Consider the following 16,995-nt stretch of genomic DNA (forward strand, 5'->3'; position numbering starts at 1 on the left):
ATGCCCATCAATTTCAAGGCGTTTATTTGGAGTATGCCTTGTGCTGGAATCAGTCGTGTGCTGTTAATTTAACTTTGCTTCAGGCTCGAGAGGATTCAGAGCCGCTCCAAAGCTCTTTCTCCTGTCTGCCGAGTCTTTTGTGATTTCTCAAGAATGACCTTTCTCCTGCAGTGAGTGCACACACACTTGTGGCTGGCTCACGCCCTCTCTCTTAACTACGTAAGCGCCACTCATACTTGAAGGACAACAACAGAAAAAGGTAAGTTAATCGACAGGTAAATAATTTTTTAGACTTCCGATGGGAAACTTGGCAGCAGAAGGAAACTGACCTTAGTGGAGGTTAACAGTCACCAGTGACAAATCAACCAAGCCATTTTCGTTTCACAATTGCTTGGCGTAAGCTTCACTGCAATCGGATTTCTAATGCCCTATGGCACATTTATTTTGCTCATAAACTCTTGGCGTTAAGAGTTTTGATTGACTTTGACTACCTCTTCTTCGTTCTGAGGGTTTTGAGGGTGTTTTGGTCCACACTTTTCCCTAACCAGGCATTCTTTGAGCAACTTACACAGGCTAGAATGATGCATTAATAAATTTATGCTGAAACAAAGGCCACACATTGAGCTACCCACTTCTGTCCCCTAGAGACACCAAACCCATGTCAAGTCTTGCAATTCCCTAAGTGGTTGTTAACTGGCAGGTGGTGAGGAAATGAACAGTAAAGTCATATTAGGAAACAAGTTAAGGAGAGGGTGAACAAGGCAGACAACTGCCATTTGTGATAGGAGCTGTCTACAGCCAACAGGCTGCCCTTGAGATCTTGCTGGGCTAAATTTCCCATCATGCCTGACCATGCCAACAAGGCCTGATGGGAATTGTAGTGCAACTTTTAGAGGGCACGATATTGAGTCATTGGCAAACACTGGATTATCAAAGTTGGTAGGGGCCATGAGGATAGTCTAGTCCAAGCCCCTGCAATTCAGAAATATTTTGCCCCATGTGGGGCTCAAAGCCATGGCCCTGAGACTAAGAGTCTCATGCTCTACCAGCTGAGGAGTATGGCAACAACAAGTCTGAGCCAAGGTCTTCTGTAAAACAGGTCATCACTTTCTGCAAACTCTCCTTTCTCTCTTCAGCATACATGACTTCAGGCATAAGGAAACTTGGCCCTCCAGATGTTTTGGGACTACAACTCTCATCATCCCTAGCTAACAGGACCAGCGGTCAGGGATAATGGGAGGGCTGAGTTGGTCTATGCCTGATTTACTTCCACTAGCTCTGCATTTCCGTCTACAATCATATAAGGATTCCATGTCTTATCAAACAACAGCCTTCAGAAGAGATCTCAACTTATTTTACGGTTTCATTATTCATTTTTGCATTCAGAAATGCCTTCCTTTCATAAGAGATGGTTCAATTCCAAAGGACCGGAGGAAGGGGGAAAAACGACAAGCAGCCCAGTTTAATTTCAAACGTTAATATATTTTCTATTTTATAGGGAACATATGCATCTTTCACCCCTTATTTGCAGCAACTGTGGCATCCTCATAAAAAGGGGTGAAATTTGTAAGATGCCTCTTAAAATAAATATTTCTTTTTTTATAAAATAATAAAACTTCAAATAAATATTCTTTACACTAAACAATATGTTGAAAAAAAATTAGAAAATAAAGACTGAATTTTACTGTAACTGTACAATATACATGAAATCCAAAAAAGTGGGTGGGGGGAATCAGAGTCTTGCAAATGAAGGGCTTCCTTAAGGCAAAATACAATCTAAAACATACTGATTGATTCACATTCTTTTGAATGTACAACATATTAGTATAATATTTTGTGACCTGTGCCATGTCTTCTATGACACTTGTGTTTTCACAGTTGAAAATATCCTATATACAAAAATATAGCACATCTCTGGCAGAAAATAATCGGGAGCGGGTTGAAGTAGTTTCCTAATTTACAAATGTACTATTCATTTTTTGGGGGGGTGGGGGAACCCACACATGTACAACACGACAGATCGCCTAGGAGTGTCTCAAGTTGCGTTAGCTTATGCAATAGTCGGGTCCTGCGGAGCATCTCTCCCTTCATCTCTCCATTAGGTGGACTAGAACAAGCACGTATCCATTAAGTTGGCCCATGCAGACATGCCAGAGGAAGAGCAGGTCACTGCAAACCTCAGGGCACCCCCCCAATCCTCCTAAGACACAGTGCCACAATTATAGCTCGTTTAGTTGGCTGCATATGATGTTAAAAAGGAATAATCCGTATTATTTCGCCGTACTCCCAAGGAGCGATGCTATGTCAGCTTCTCGAAGTTCCTGGGGGGAACATTGGGCACTTTGCAGCAAACAGTGTTGGAGTGCTTACAGCGGCAACCTGGCCTGTTCACCTGGTCGTAGCAGCCCTGGCACAACTTAAGGCAACCCTTGGCCGGCAGGTAACACCACAGGCAAGGCAGAACGAGGGACACGACGCCCATGGTGGACCACCGAGTGCAGCAATGGGACTGGCTACAAGAACAAGGGTTATCGGCACAGTTGTCTTCGTCGTCGTTGGAGCAGTGGTAGAAAAGGCCCTTGACGCAGCAGACGCAAGTCCCATAATCGACCACGTTCTGGGCCGAGCAAAGACACTGTTTGTCACAGATCCAACAGGAGGGAAGAGTTCGCGGGTAAGTACACTCCTTGCACTTGCATTTCCCACAGTCCTCACACCTGTAGGCATGCAGGTGCAGATCTTCCTTGCTAGGGGGCTTGAGTTCACTGGACTTCAGCTCGGACTTGGGCTGCACTCGGACTATCCCGTCTGCAACTGTCCCCAAAGACGACCCCAGAAGTCTCTGTTCCGATGAGTTACTACTCGTACTGGTCCGGGTACTGGCCCGCGAGCCGGTGCTGGCCATGCTAATGGAACGGGACAGTGGTAACCGGGAAGATACATGGACTTGGGGATGTTGGACCCTGCTAAGGTGATCAGTCAATCCATTGGCCCTTTCGCTCTTGTGCTGGAGAGGCAGACGCGGCGCTGGCTTCACCCCAGGTCGCGGAGCCACCGTAGGTGGTTCAGTGTATTCGTTTGTATTTCGGATGGCCTTGATCTGGTCCAAGGACAAGACGTGAACTTGTTGGGCCAGGACATCTCTTAGGTCAGATTCTCCATACTGCCTCCCGCTGTCATGCTGAGTCTGTAGCAAAGGCTGTGACCCACTGCCATTCTGAGCTCTCGTCTCCATCAGTACCCTGAAGAGTGATCACTCCAGGAAGCTTAGAACACATCTGAAATCCTGCAGGCAAAGGAAGAGAGGATTAGGGTTTTGTTGCTACGTTGCCTAGCGTCTTTGCAAAATCCCTCAATATGACACACTTCACAGCAGCTAGTCCCTGGAAGCAAAGGCACCAAGTCTTCATGGTGGAAGAAGCCTTGGGGACAACCAATTCAGTGGAAATAAGCAATCTCTTTTATGATTTCAAGGCAAAGGCAAGGAACCTGTGGCCCAACAGATACTGTTGGGTTTCCAGCTCTTGCCAGCCTCAGCAACTATGGTTCGGGATAATGAGAGTTGTAGTTCAGCAATGCCTGGAAGTCCACAGGTATTTGCACCCCTGTTTTAAGTGATCAGAGGCTTTGTTTTCCAGCATGGTCCTCCCTTGAAGAGAATGGACCTTCTTTGCAGAAGAGATGCTACCAACCTACCTCTAGAGAGCATTTTTAAATCCAGTTTTAAAATTGGATCTTATTTATTTTTAAAAAAGAGAAAGGTAGTTGTTTTCTACATTTTACAGGGTTCTGCTTTTTAATTAAGGATCAGCAAAGACCTCTACTTCTGGAAACCCGAGGAAACCTGCATCTTAGTCACTTCTTGACGTTCATTATAGGGCAAATTCACACACTATATAGCACAAGTTTGTACACTTGACAGAAAGAGCCAAAGAGTCAATCCTGGCAACTCTGACAAATGTACCCATTCTTTGCATACGTTTGCAACCACATTGCAGTTTTCATATTTAGGTGTATACCTAAAAAAGGGAGAAGCCTGCGAGGTGTCCTTACATGTCCCTGCCTGAATCTCTCTCTGTGGATCTAGACACCTTAGGTGTCTGAAACTCTTGACAAATCCTCTCAGATGACAGATTGTAACACACTTTTGCAGTCAAAAAACAGTGTGTCAGAAGTCAGTGCACCCAAGTTCACTGTGGTCCACTCCTCAATAAATACATACAGGACTGCAGGCTTAAGCCATAAGAAGAGGTGGGACTTCCTCTGCATTATATGTAGCAGACTTCAAATAAGCAAAACAGAACTTTCCAATTACAGAGTGGTAATTTTTCTATCCTGTGCAAGCCTAGCAAATACGTCCTCTTTCGAAACTGAGCTTAAACATGTTGCCAAAAAAAGAAGGAAAAATGTGTTTTTCTGCAACGACACTGCGAAAAGCATAAAGTAGCAACAACGTGTCCGAGGCTGGTCTTAAGTGCAGGCCAAAAAGCATATACAAAGTACCTCTCTGCAGAACTTTTAATATTTGTCTACAACTTTGCATTCCTAAGCCCCAGCACCTGAAGCTTACAATGCTGAGCACTGTAAGGGTTTTCATTGTGCATTCATAACACCCAGAGATAATCCATCCACTTCCTGGGCACTGCCAGAAAAAAAAAGTGGTTTGGCTTACAATACACAAATATCCTGCGTGCAATCTGCAAGCCACATGGTTCCAGGAACAGCCTATGACAATGTTGCTTCAACTTGAACAGCACTACCTGAACCACCATTACTTACTATGGAATCTTGATAAAGTATAGACAGAGAGTGACAGGACTGCCAGCTAGAAAACAGCTGGGCTAAATACCCCTCTCTCACAAATGGGCAGGATCCAGTTTGCAAAAAAAAAAAGTCTGAGGAGCAGTTGTTCAACAAAAGGAGAATTCTCTTGGTCACATTACAGTGACACTACAACCTGGTGTGTACATGGAAATATGTTCCACTGAATTCAGTGTGAAACTTACTCTTAAGTTAAAGAGAAATATAAGAACTGGCTGCTTACACAACTGGAATCCGCAGGGCTCCTTTCTGACTAAACATGCATCAGATCAGCGAAAGCCTATTGCATATACTGGCAAGTAAGCACTATTAAACTCCGTGGGACTTACTTCTAAGGAGTACTTAAAATTCTGGCTTGGATTTGCCGGCACATAAAAACCACCCAATAATCTGCAGTAATTACAGGGTGAAAATCAAGGTATAGTCCTCTCTATTGCAATGACCTCATAGCAACTGATTTTTTTCCCCTTAAAAAAAGTACTACTAAATTTAGGTGGCTGTGCAAGATACTACAAACTTTAGGTGAAGACTGCAACCCCGTGCAGTCTTATCTCTCTGGAAGGAATTCCCACTGAATTCCAAGTAAGCAGTGCCGGCGGAAAATATGTCCACAATCCACAGGTCGGGAAAGATCTGTCTCACGTTTTCCTCCCGCACTGCCTCCCTGCCCGCCCGCCCGCCAGCCAGGGAGCATCACCTCCTTCCTTCCATATTACAGGCTTCTTCCTTTCATACATAAAACAATCCGCCTAGCAGGTGGGATCCCAGGAACCTGCTCATTTTCCTCTAGGCTGCCCTGATACTGTGTTCAAAGGAACCTCCCTGGAAGGCAGACAACCTGGAGATCAACAGGAGACAAGCAGGGCGGGGAGGGGTGGTGGTGGAGAGGATTGTGAAGAGAGACGGAGACTTGTACTGTAATAAGATTGCCTTATCAGGAGAGCCTGGCAGGATCTTTCCTTCCTCCTCCCAGCAGGAGATGGGGAAGGGCTCTTTCCTGCTTCAGTTATGTAAAGTGACTTACATATCTGCTCCGTCCTGAGCACCTTCGAGGCACCTGCTCACACAATCCCCTCCCCTCCTTCCCTCTCCCCCACCCAAATGCCATCAAATCCCACCAGCTCCAGCTTCCAAGAAGTCAGGTCTGGCAGGAAGTCAGCCCCCAAGGGAGCGCCTGCTGGGCATTTGTCCGATTTGCGTAAATTTCAAGCAAATCCCCATCTCATGAATGACAAAGCAGGACTCTCAACTCTTCCTCCCCCCATCACAAACAGCCTCTGGAATTTTATTGCATTCCCCTGTCGACAGATCCAGCTACACTATCAACAAACAAAGTCCCCACACCCCCCAGCCACGAAACACCCTACTTTCTAACTAATGCAACAATTGCTGAAGCCTTATTTTAAAATCCTCTGTGCCAGGATTTGTGGTGTTGTACGTATGTGCCAACTGTCCTACGGATTTTAAAAAGCCAAAGTCCATTCACTAGCAAAGGGAGAAATGCGAAGTAGATCAGGGGTGCGGGTGGGGTGGCTTTTGAATAAACGACGAAGAACTTATATAGTGCACAAACACCCTTTCTTCCATGCAAAAGCTGCTGTCTCTCATAGTTTAGCACCCACAAGATTTCCATTTTATTTTTTAAAAAATAATATTTAGGGTGCTTTATCTCAGGGGTGTTTAGAACACCCCCTTCGTCTTCGCACCCCCCATATGAATGCCTCCCTCCCCTATTTAGCGCTGAGTCTATGTAGCAGGCATTGGGGTGGGGCAAATTAAGCCTTAAGAAAGAAAAAAGAAACATGACCAGCCATTTCCAAAAGTAGCAATCTTCTGCATATTCCACCCCCCCTCCAAAAAAAGGCCCGGGGCGGTAGGGAGGGGGAAGAGAAAGAAGGTAGAGCAGATGTCAAAAAAAGAAAAAAATGCACTTCAGAAGACAATCCGGTTAAGTGGGAGATTCTACCCATCCCTCCCACTGGCAAAACCCCCCACAAATTTACACTTAAAGACGTTCGCTCACTTCCGAATTGCACATTCCAAGTGCACAAGTTTGAAAAGAGGGCGGCTAAAGTACGAGGTGAGCTTGGATCTAAGAAGCTGCAGAGCAACTGGAGTTGGGGAGGAAGGAGTTGCGAAAAAGAAAAAAAAAAATACCCCAGTTTTTGTTTGTTTCGTTTTTACCCTGTCCTGCAACCCAGCCTTTTTGACAGGCTCTCTTTGCAAGCAACGGAGCTGCTTAACTGTTCCGAACTCGGACGCACGTTTCCGAAGCTGGGCACCGCGGCGTGCCGTGCACAAACCGAGGGGAAGGCGCTGCCGCCAGAGCTCCTCTGCAGAAATAGCTTCACTTCAACAACCTGGGGGGAGATTTCCGCCCTTTCAAAACAACGCTCGCCCCCAATGGCGCGAGGCGAGGGGTTTCCTCTCTTGCAGAGTCATCCGCGAGGCGCAAGGACGCGCCAGGAATCCTTCAAAGCGCGAAGGAACTCCGCGATCTGTTCCCACCCGAAAAATCTCAACCCCCAAACAACACACGCAGACACACTTTCCCAAGGCAAGCTCCCCGAACACACACACACACCATTTTGCAGTCTCTTTGCCTGCACAAGAGAAAAGAAACACCCCTCGCAGGACTTCTACCAAGGGAATCGGCCTGAAATTTGCATTTGTCTCCTTGCAAACAAGTCACTTTAAAACGTACACGCACATATATATATATATAGAAGCAGAAGCTTGCTTTGCAATTAACCCTCCTCTTCCTCTCTCCCCTCCTCACAACCCCTTCTCCTCTCCACCCCGCTCCCTGGATTTTCTTCTTCCTGAGGTTGACGAGTAAAACGCAACCCCGAAGCCAAACGAAAATAAAAGGAGGGGGAGAACAGAAGCGGCTCTTCTGTCCCAGAAACTCACTTCGAGTCCAGGTTGCGAGCGAGAATCATTGAAACGAGCAAAAAAGAAAGGAAAAAGCAGACAATCCACGGCAAAGTTGCTTTCCCCCCCCCCTGCCTCCTTCTGTCTTCTCCGCAGGGACGGCTGATAATAAATAGCAAAGAAAACAAACCACAAATGTGTGCGTGTGTGTGTGTCTAAAAAGTCCCTTTTTCCAGACGGGGCGAGGGTTTCTCTCTTCCTCTCTTCCCCCTTTTCCTTCGCAATCACACACGTTGATTTCCTTGTCGCTGTTGCTTCTCTCTCTCTCTTTTTTTTCTCAATGAACAAGAGGCCGATTCGTCAATCCCAAGTCACTTTCGCTTAATACATCATACACAGGGGGAGGGCGAGCCCAGGCGAGAGACATAAAGTGAGTGGCTCCTGGCGAGAACGAGAAGAAAACAGAATAAAATCCCAAGGTTGCCGCGGACCAGGAGTTATTGTTTTCGCTCTGTTCTTCCAGCTTGGGCGTCCCGACCGGTTGCAATCTGGATTGATTTCGCTTTGTAAATTTGTGTGTGGGGGGGGGGGGTGCGCGCTAAGGGCTTGTTGCTTCTTTTAAGTGGTTGGCGAGCTCTCTTCCCGTCTTCTTCTGGGCAAATGTGTGTTGTACGTGAGCGCGTGCGTTTTTCTTCCAAGGCAGCTTTTGCTGGTAGCAAACTGGGAGGAGGAGGAGGGGCAGGAGGAGGAGGAGAGCAAGGTCTCCCCCCCCCCTTCTTTCCCCCTTCTTTTCTTTTTTGGAGGAGGGAGGGAAAAAGTCAGCGGGGCTCGAGAGCCGCAGTTGCTGCTGCTGTGGCGCGTTTGCAGGAAGGCAGGTTGGAGATCCGTCCTTGCAGCGCTCCAGCGTTTTTCCGCCCTCTCTCCTCCACCTCCTCCTCCCTCCTTCCCTCCCTCTCTCTCTCCCCCCTCTCTTTTTCTTCTTTCCGGAGGAGGCAGGGTGATCTCTCCGCAAAAGCAGCAGTAAATGGCGTCATGTGGATCTGAGGAGGAACAGAGCAGTTGTTGTCCCAGAGGATATATCGTATCCGGTCCTACCTCATTGGCTCGCCCCGGCTTACATTCACTTACCCTCCCAACCTCTCCGCCTGCCAGCGCTTGGGAGCTAGCCTTTAGCAGAGCGCGCCAGGAGGTATTCAAAAGGGCAACACCAGCTTGGGGAGGGACGGAGAGAGGGGAGAAGCCCATTCGCCGATCCAACGGCTTTTCTTTCTTTCTTTCTTTCCTTTTTCTTTCTTTCGTTCCTTTTCCTTTTTCTCTCTCTCTCTCTCTCTCTCCCTCCCCTCCTCGATTCCTCTCCCCCCCACCCTGTTTTTTTGTTATACGCGGATGGGGCTAAGTCTAGGCACACACACACACACACACCCCCCCGAAAACTGCAGGGGATCGGGTATTATTTCCACAATAATTTCCGCTCTCGGTGCAAGCTGGAAGGAGGGAGGGAGGGAGGGGACTGTGACCCGAAAGCGTTTTAAACGTCGCCGGTGACATTTTGGACAAAGAGAAATGATCGACGGGGATTCGAGCGCCCTCTCCCTCTTTCCCCCCCCCCCGCACTCCTTCCTTCCCTCCCTCCCACGCACGCTTACTCGGAAGTAAGTCGCATTCCGCACTGATCCAATGCCTGTTCCACGGGCTTTAGGGAGATGGCCTTTTCCAAGAAAGCTCGTGTCAGATTTGTGGGCGGTTTTCTTTCCCACCCCCGTGTCGGAATTTACAACCGTTTACTCTAGAGTAGGCGCTTCTTATCCCCCCCCCCCCACGGTTCAGACAGTCCCTTGCAGGTTCCAAGATATGTCTCTCCTGCATAGCAGGTTTTCTGCGGGCTATATTTCTGTCGATTGCCCGGGGACTACTCGTGAGCAAATGTTACCGGGAAGTGCAATTCCAGAAGATCTCTTCGAGGCTGAAATCCCAAAGTGCAAAAGAGTTGTTTTACTTGGGAGTGGGTCTGGGTAGTAGGAGCCCTGTAAATTTGTAAAGGGAGATTCTAGGAAGGCTGCGATCCTTTTCCACGCTGTAACCTGGGCATCAATCTCGTTGAACTGGATGAGATTTACTTCTTAATGTAACATGAACAGGATCGGGCCGCGCGACCCTGGAACCATTCACTTGGCTTCCCTTAGGATCTTGTCGATATTGCAAATGACAATATTTAGGATCGCAGCTCCAAGGCAGCCACCTCTCATACTGCGTTTACTCGCGAGTAGACACCCCCCTCCAAAACAAACACACACATACACAACCCCCAATGCCTTCCTTTTCCCTTAAATAATAATGAAAAGTGAGTCGCTCGCAATCTTCGGCCAACTTACTCTCAAAGTAGACGTGACAAAAGTCAACAAGGCTGACCCAAAAGAACACGTGTTTCAGAATTGCATCATTAATGTTAGACGTCCTGCCCCGCTCCCACCCATCCCCTCCTTTGAGAAAGAAGGTAATCCAATCACCTAGCAGATTTTAGAGGGCGCTGTGTTTGTAAGAAGGGGAGGACACATTGTTCGGTGGATTAACACAATTGATACGCTGTGTACAAGTGTTAGCTCCCAGCCCGAGTCGCCCTCCCCCACGTTAGTGTACGTGAGGAGCGGAACACGGCGTGCCTGAAACAGGCCGGCTCCCACTGTTCTTTGCATCGCTTTCTCTACCAACTCTCACTCTCTTTCCTCCCTCCCCCCGCGCCCCTTCAGTTAAAAATGGGATTAGCGAGATGCTCCTTCCGGAGCATTCAGACTGTGGCGTGCAACCATTTGGGCTGAAATCCTTGCACGCTCATGGGACGCCTTAAGAAAGTTACACATGATCCCGGAAAGAAAAGAGAAAGTGCGCTCGGGTAAGAATGTAGCGCTGAGAAAACGGGAAATGGGCTTCAAAACCTTGTTGCGCCCGGTTGCCCTGAGTTTACACGCAGAAGATAGCCCCATTTGGTGCTTGTGGTAGCGTGGGAAGGGCCCCTGTGAATCATCTAGTCTTGATATTATCAGCGTCGGTTGGATACCCAACTGAGCTTTCCGGGCAGACCAAGTAAAAAAGCCGTTTTCAACTCAAAGGGACTTGCTGTTGTGTGAACAGTGTCCTGGATTGGGCCTCCCATTCAGGAACAATTCCTTGCATGGGTGGAATCGAGAAAACTTACTTCAGAGTAAGTGTACTTAGAATTGGTTTATCTGCTCCAGTTTCAGGAATATTTTAAGGGTGCAGCCTGCAAAAGAAATACAAGCTGATTCATTCTTGATATGGGTGAGAGAATCTGGCGGGTGGTAGGACTAGAATGGTGCCATTGGCCTTGGAGAAACTAGAATCCATTTCTTCATTGAATGCCAACAGGGATCCATTCATTATTTTCAAAATTATCATTATTTTTAAAAATGATGCGAAGTTGTCTATGATGACGGTCCTCTGGATAAATTCTGCCAGGAACTTTGACCACTGGTGGCATTTATCTTGGGGTAGTTCAATCGATTGTACCACTGCCGTGAGTAGGAGAAGGAAAGGAACAACCTGGCAGCATTATTCAGAAAGCAATTACGCTTGTTTCCTTAACGTTCAAGACAGTTCAGTGACTGTGAGGGCTACAGTATGTTTTTTTAAAGAAACCAACAGACAGCCACAATGCTCACATATTTCATGGTTCATACTGTCATCCACTTGGGAAAGGTGACAAAATCACTTTAATTCCAAATGCGTTGCTTGTGGGTGAGAGCAGTAAGCTTTATCATCTCACAAGACCTCCCTAGAAAGAGCCTGATTTGGAGTGGCAGCCCCATCCTTGGCTTGTTTACGGTGAAGTAAGTCCCACTTTGCTCAACGGAATTCACACTCATTCACCAAGGCCTAATTTGGCTACAGTCCTACCCACATTTCCTAGGGATTTAGTCCCAAGTAAACATGCCGTGGATTGTGCTGTTAAGTGTTTGGAGACTTCTGGAGCAGACGTGGTTGACTTCCTTCTCTCCAGATGTTGAACTGCAACTCACATCCTCCATGACTCTTGGCCATGCCGGCTGGGCCTGGAGGTAATTGCAGTCCCAGTAACAACTGGAAGGCAGTGGTTAGGCACACTGGGCTATAGTGAGAAGTATGACCACATTCAGATGGTCATCTCAGTCTATTAAGTTCATATATCAAGTTCTGCCTGCACATGTAACCCCTTTGCAGTGAGCAGTAATTAAACCAGGAAGTGTGTAATTAACCATAGTTTCTCACTTAGTCTGCCCAAGAAACAGTGGTTAGCAGCTTTGGGCACAAAGTCAAGATCTTAAATGTCAGTTTGAAGTTGATTTGAGATCTTGACTGGTTCTCAAGTTGGTAACCATATTTTCCCAGCTCAAATCAGATGAGACAGGAAATTCTGGTGAACGAGAGACTTCCTGCTTTAATTGCAAAAATCAAAGATGCAAGCAAATCTTGACTCAATAAGCCAAGATATGATAATCTGATGTGGCTCTCTCTCTGCACAGGCTCCCAGCCAGTCTCACTTTCTACGCGTAATTTAATACTAAGCTTTCGAAATCAACCAGACTTTCCCCATTGGAGCCTATTAGCTAAAGATAATGCATGGCACTGGCTGTTAGAATATTACTGTGCAATCTGAACCCAAGCTGCTGTCTAGGGAGGCTTTGCAGAGCGGCAGGGCTACTGCCACACTCACAGCCCTGCCAAGGTACAAGGTGGGAGGAAAGACAAATAGCAGCCAGGAGCTGGCACAGAAATTTGGACCCATTGCCATTACATTCGTTGACAATGGGGCCAGTTTGTGACCTACCAGATCCTGGGCTAGCTCAGCTCCTCCTCTCCCTCTCCCAATTTCTGGGTGTTTTTTGCAGGCTGTGGGCATTCTTCTGGCTGTACTTTCACCTGGCCATTTGGCAGGTGGAATGAACAGAGTGACGTTAGCATCACTCCTTGGGCAGAAGACGACAGGACCAGGCAGAGGGACACCTATGCCACATCCAACAACTGTTTCCCAGGTTTTTTTTAAAAGAAGACAAAGAGTAAACACTCAAGAATACAACATCCATTTTGTGGAGTATGTCCTATTTTGGATGTCATCCTGTTTCTTTTGGCTGGGAGCTAGCCCCATTTAATGCAGTGGGACCTACTTCTGAGTAACACCCATAGGAATGGACTGCATGAAATACGCGTGATAAAACTCACATAATATGCAAAAGCAGAGGATGGCCAGCAACCATAGGTGCCATGCAGCGTGCATGGCCCTGACACTGAAATTTGTGGGTGCCCGGCCTCTTCATGGGGAATTTTGTGGGTGCTTAGGCACCCAGGGCCCCAGGAAGCCGGCACCTATTAGTAGCCCAGCTGCTAGAAATTTGGAGTTTGAGTCAAATACTTTGCAAATAAGAGCTGGGCTAGTAGGCTAAATAATGAAAAAAGTCTCCCTGGAGGTGTTTGTGCAGCCCAGTTCATTCATACTGTTCTTATCCTTACCCTGTAGGCTCTCATGCAGAGGACTGTGTAGCAAACAGATTTTGCAAGTCTCTTGTTTTCAGATTCAGCACCCAGCGACCTCAGACTCAAAAGACTTTCAAAAGTCCAATGCTGGGTGTGTCAGTATGTGTATGTGAACCATTATTTGCAAGTGCAAAGCAAGTAATATAGTGTGTTTGTGTGCGGAGCAGCCTTTTAAAACTTAGAATAGCTCAAATTAATGAAAATCTATAAGATTAAAGGGGATATTTCACTTCTATAAAGCATCTATCACACATTACATTAGAAGTTTGGGGTGATCTACCACTGAGTAATAAAGCAGCCTGATTAATGTGCTCAAGTTCATTAATTTCAATGGGTCTACTCAGAGTATGACTTGGATCCCTTTAATTACAATTTCTATATCTTTCATATTTATTTAATTCGAACATTCTGTTCTAGAGTTATGGCCATTCCTGACTTAAAAAAACCCCAATCAACTTCCATACAGGTTCCTTCAATCACTTGCTAGAAATCCCTTACTTTAATGACAGTTCATTTGTAAATATATCTGATGATGCAATCCTTTGTGGATGCTCCAGCCCCCTTTGGGGGATGGGGCAGGGGGTACCTGGCTCCAAAGCACTGTAGGCGACAGACATCACATCTTCCAATCATATGGCAGTGTTAGCAGCCCAGAGAGCCAGGTGTACTGTCCCAGCGGCAAATCTCTTTTCATTCAGCAATTTTATGAATGGCAAGGGTTTGATGGCTTTCTGCCCGCTAGAGGGAGCAGTGAATTAAGCCGCTTTGTGTGCTGTTAGCAAAGAAATACTTCAGAGCAGGAGAACAGTAGAAAAGATAGGCTTCTCTCCCTGCATAGAAAGATACAATTGGCTGAAAGAGCTGCCTATTGCCTTCTCTGTTCAGGAGTGCAATAGGAGGCCATTGATAAGGCTTGAAAACAGAACCCAAGCTTCTAGTCTGGGGGGCGGGAAGGAGCAGGGATGGGGTGGGAGCTGAGACAGAGGAAGCACGACTTCTCCTTGTTGTGTAACACTACTTGGAAGCTGTTTTGCAGCTACTTGTGAATGCAGTTTGGGCATTTTGCCAGGCAATTCTAGGACAAGCAGGTAAGAGCACCTCCTCCACTCAGCCTACTGTATTTAACTGGCCCGTGCTGCATTCCACCCAGCTGCCATGCATCTGCTGCAACAGTAACCTCATTTTCTGCCTTTTGTGCTCTAGCAGTTGCATTTGTTGTTGGCAAGGGAGGGGGACATAGTCCTATGGGTAGAAAAGAGGGCCTCATCCCCAATGCTTGAGGCTCCCAAGGGGCTTTTCACTGTAATAATCCCACAGCGTACTTTCAGAGAGGGTGTGTAAAGCTGCTTTTGAACCTGCTGCAAGCAAGGATCTCCTTTGACATGATCACCCCCTTTCTGTAGCTTGGGGGTGGTGGGTGCTAGAGAGGGCTGCCATGGCATTGGCTTCATCCTGTCAAAGGCAGTGGACCTGTTCAGGACCAAGTGGATTGTGAGCTGCATCCTTTGCTATCTTTGCACTTGCTCAGAGGTTGTCTGCCTTTAGATTAGTAGCTGGGGACATGGGTGTAGCCAAGCGGGTGGAGGGGGGAGCTGCCCCCCAAAATCCTCAAATGCTGTTGAAAAGCATTAAAAGTACTTAGTTAACTGAGGTTCTGCCCCCCCCCCCGCAGAAGCCTGCCCCCGTAATGTCCTCATATTGGGGGATTTTTTTACCTGTGATCTCCTCCAAAAAGCTCAACATTTTTTGGGGGGGGGCAACCTGCCAAAAAGAGCTCAACAACTTTTTGCCTCCCCCCCCAACAAAATCCCAGCTATACCCATGGCTGGGGAATAAATAGGGCCATAGTGACTAAGCCTAGGCGATGTATTGATACATTGCCTGAAATCGATTTGAAGTGGAAACCGCAAGAGCAATTTCAGAATTTCCAATTAGATTCTGTGTCGCAAAATCCCATTCACAGCCAGCATCACAAACTTCGATGCCTTCCCTCCCTCCACAGCCCAGCCACTGGCCTCAGGAGGAGAACTCGCCTGCCAGCCTCTTTGTTCCCCTCTCTGGCCCTGCGAGCAGTGGAAGGCTGCCTTCTCCCTCTGTTCCTACTCACACTGATCCGAACAGTGGTTCATGGTAGCCGCCATGCAAGCATTGAGAAACTATCTTTTGGGCGAGCCGGGGCTGGTGGTTCCCGGGAGGCTGGGGCTTTGTGGTGCCATGCCATGTGGTGCCCCAGCTGTTGTGCTCTGCCCAGGGCAGCAGCGTGCGCCTGGCCTCACCAGGAAAAGGCAGAAGCTGTGCATGGCAACACTACTTGTCTGTTTGGCCAGCAACTGCCTTCTTCGTCCCCACCTGCTTTCCGACATCATAATATACTGCCCTATCTCAAAGCTTAAGGTAAAGGTAAAGGAACCCCTGACCATTAGGTCTGGTCATGGCCGACTTTGGGGTTGCAGCGCTCATCTCGCTTTATTGGCCGAGGGAGCCGGCATACAGCTTCCGGGTCATGTGGCCAGCATAACTAAGCCACTTCTGGCGAACCAGAGCAGCACACGGAAATGCTGTTTACCTTCCCACCGGAGCAGTACCTATTTATCTACCTGCACTTTGACGTGCTTTTGAACTGCTAGGTTGGCAGGAGCAGGGACCAAGCAACGGGAGCTCACCCTGTTGTGGGGATTCGAACCACTGACCTTCTGATCTGTAAGTTCTAGGCTCTGTGGTTTAACCCACAGCACCGCCCACGTCGCATCTCAAAGCTTAGCTGGTGATATATTACATGCTGAGCAGAAGAATGGACTAGTCGGCCTGCTATGAGCCCCCAAAGCTAGGATTGTATGTGCCAAGGATCGTTTAAAGATCGCCCCTTCTGTGTGCAGGATCATCGCAAGTAAGAGCTTTCCCTTAGCCTGCATACAGAGTAAGAAAAGGTCCTGCAAAACTACTTAAATTACTATATCATACCCATACCATATGTTTAAAGCACATGGCTTCCTCCAAAGAACGCTGGGAACTGTAGTTTTCCGCTCGCAAAACTACATTATTGTAAGAACATAGTAATAGTCTACTGGATCAGGCCAATGGCCCATTTAGTCCAGTATACTGTTATTACAGCGGCCAACCAGAAGCCAGTGGGAAACCAGGGAGCAGAACGTGAGCACATTCCCAGAAAATTCCCAGCACCCTTAACTAGTTCCCAAGGTTCTTTAGGAGAAGGCATGTGCCTCAGATATCTCTATAGCGCCACCTGATCCTGGTATAACATCCCAAGCATGACATCAGCAGCAGCTATGACATCACGGGGGCAAAGAAATTGGAACATACTGTTTCTATGTCATAAATTTATTTTTATCAGACATAAAATCAGAGAGAGAGAGAGAGAGAGAGAGAGAGACTAATTGTGCTGGTCCCAGGGGCTAACCGAGAGGCGAGGTCCGAGTCCAGTCCGAGGTCGAGGTTGAGGGTCCAGTATGGAGGCAGTCCCATCAAAGCTGAAGCTGGGTCCAAGGCAGGGAGTTGGGTGAGGTCAGGAGCTCCAGCAGAAAAGCAGGGCAGGGTGCAGGCAGGAACAGGCTACCAACAATGTTGCTCCCGCAACCTGGGACTGGGCTGGCTGGCTTTTATCTGCCCCGAGGCATAGGGCGGCCCTGGTCCACATGTGACTCGCCTCTCCTGGCCTGGAGGCAAGCACTCCTCCTGCGGGAACTTAGTTCCCTCCGCCTCTCTCCCTGAGGCTCTGCAGCTCAGGAGAGGCTGGAGGGTGACCAGACCCAGAGG

The 16,995-nt window shown here is 47.6% G+C and overlaps 1 protein-coding gene and 2 long non-coding RNA genes across 7 annotated transcripts in view; 2 read left to right on the forward strand and 1 right to left on the reverse strand.

The window, feature by feature from the left end:
• Nucleotides 1–16,995, forward strand: part of LOC307214513 — a 214,102-nt gene that overhangs the window by 181,812 nt on the left and 15,295 nt on the right. The window lies entirely within an intron of this gene.
• Nucleotides 1,986–8,377, reverse strand: SPRY2 (sprouty RTK signaling antagonist 2). Of its 4 annotated transcripts, none has more exons than XM_079973018.1 (2): nucleotides 7,735–8,377; nucleotides 1,986–3,286 (listed from the first exon to the last, which is right to left on the reverse strand). In XM_079973018.1, the coding sequence occupies exon 2, from the start codon at nucleotides 3,233–3,235 to the stop codon at nucleotides 2,300–2,302; it is 936 nt and encodes a 311-aa protein (XP_079829144.1). In that variant the 5' UTR covers nucleotides 3,236–3,286; nucleotides 7,735–8,377; the 3' UTR covers nucleotides 1,986–2,299. The 4 variants fall into 4 exon arrangements, with proteins under 4 accessions (XP_079829144.1, XP_079829145.1, XP_079829147.1 ...); XM_079973019.1 differs by lacking the exon at nucleotides 7,735–8,377 and adding an exon at nucleotides 7,406–7,569; XM_079973021.1 differs by lacking the exon at nucleotides 7,735–8,377 and adding an exon at nucleotides 5,519–5,872.
• Nucleotides 8,612–12,728, forward strand: LOC307214432. 2 transcript variants are annotated; one of them, XR_013838081.1, is made up of 3 exons: nucleotides 8,612–8,884; nucleotides 10,443–10,585; nucleotides 12,579–12,728. It is a non-coding gene; the product is annotated as an uncharacterized lncRNA (long non-coding RNA). The 2 variants fall into 2 exon arrangements; XR_013838082.1 differs by lacking the exon at nucleotides 10,443–10,585.

Source organism: Podarcis cretensis (assembly GCF_951804945.1).
Source record: "Podarcis cretensis genome assembly, chromosome: 4".
Lineage (NCBI taxonomy): Eukaryota > Metazoa > Chordata > Lepidosauria > Squamata > Lacertidae > Podarcis > Podarcis cretensis.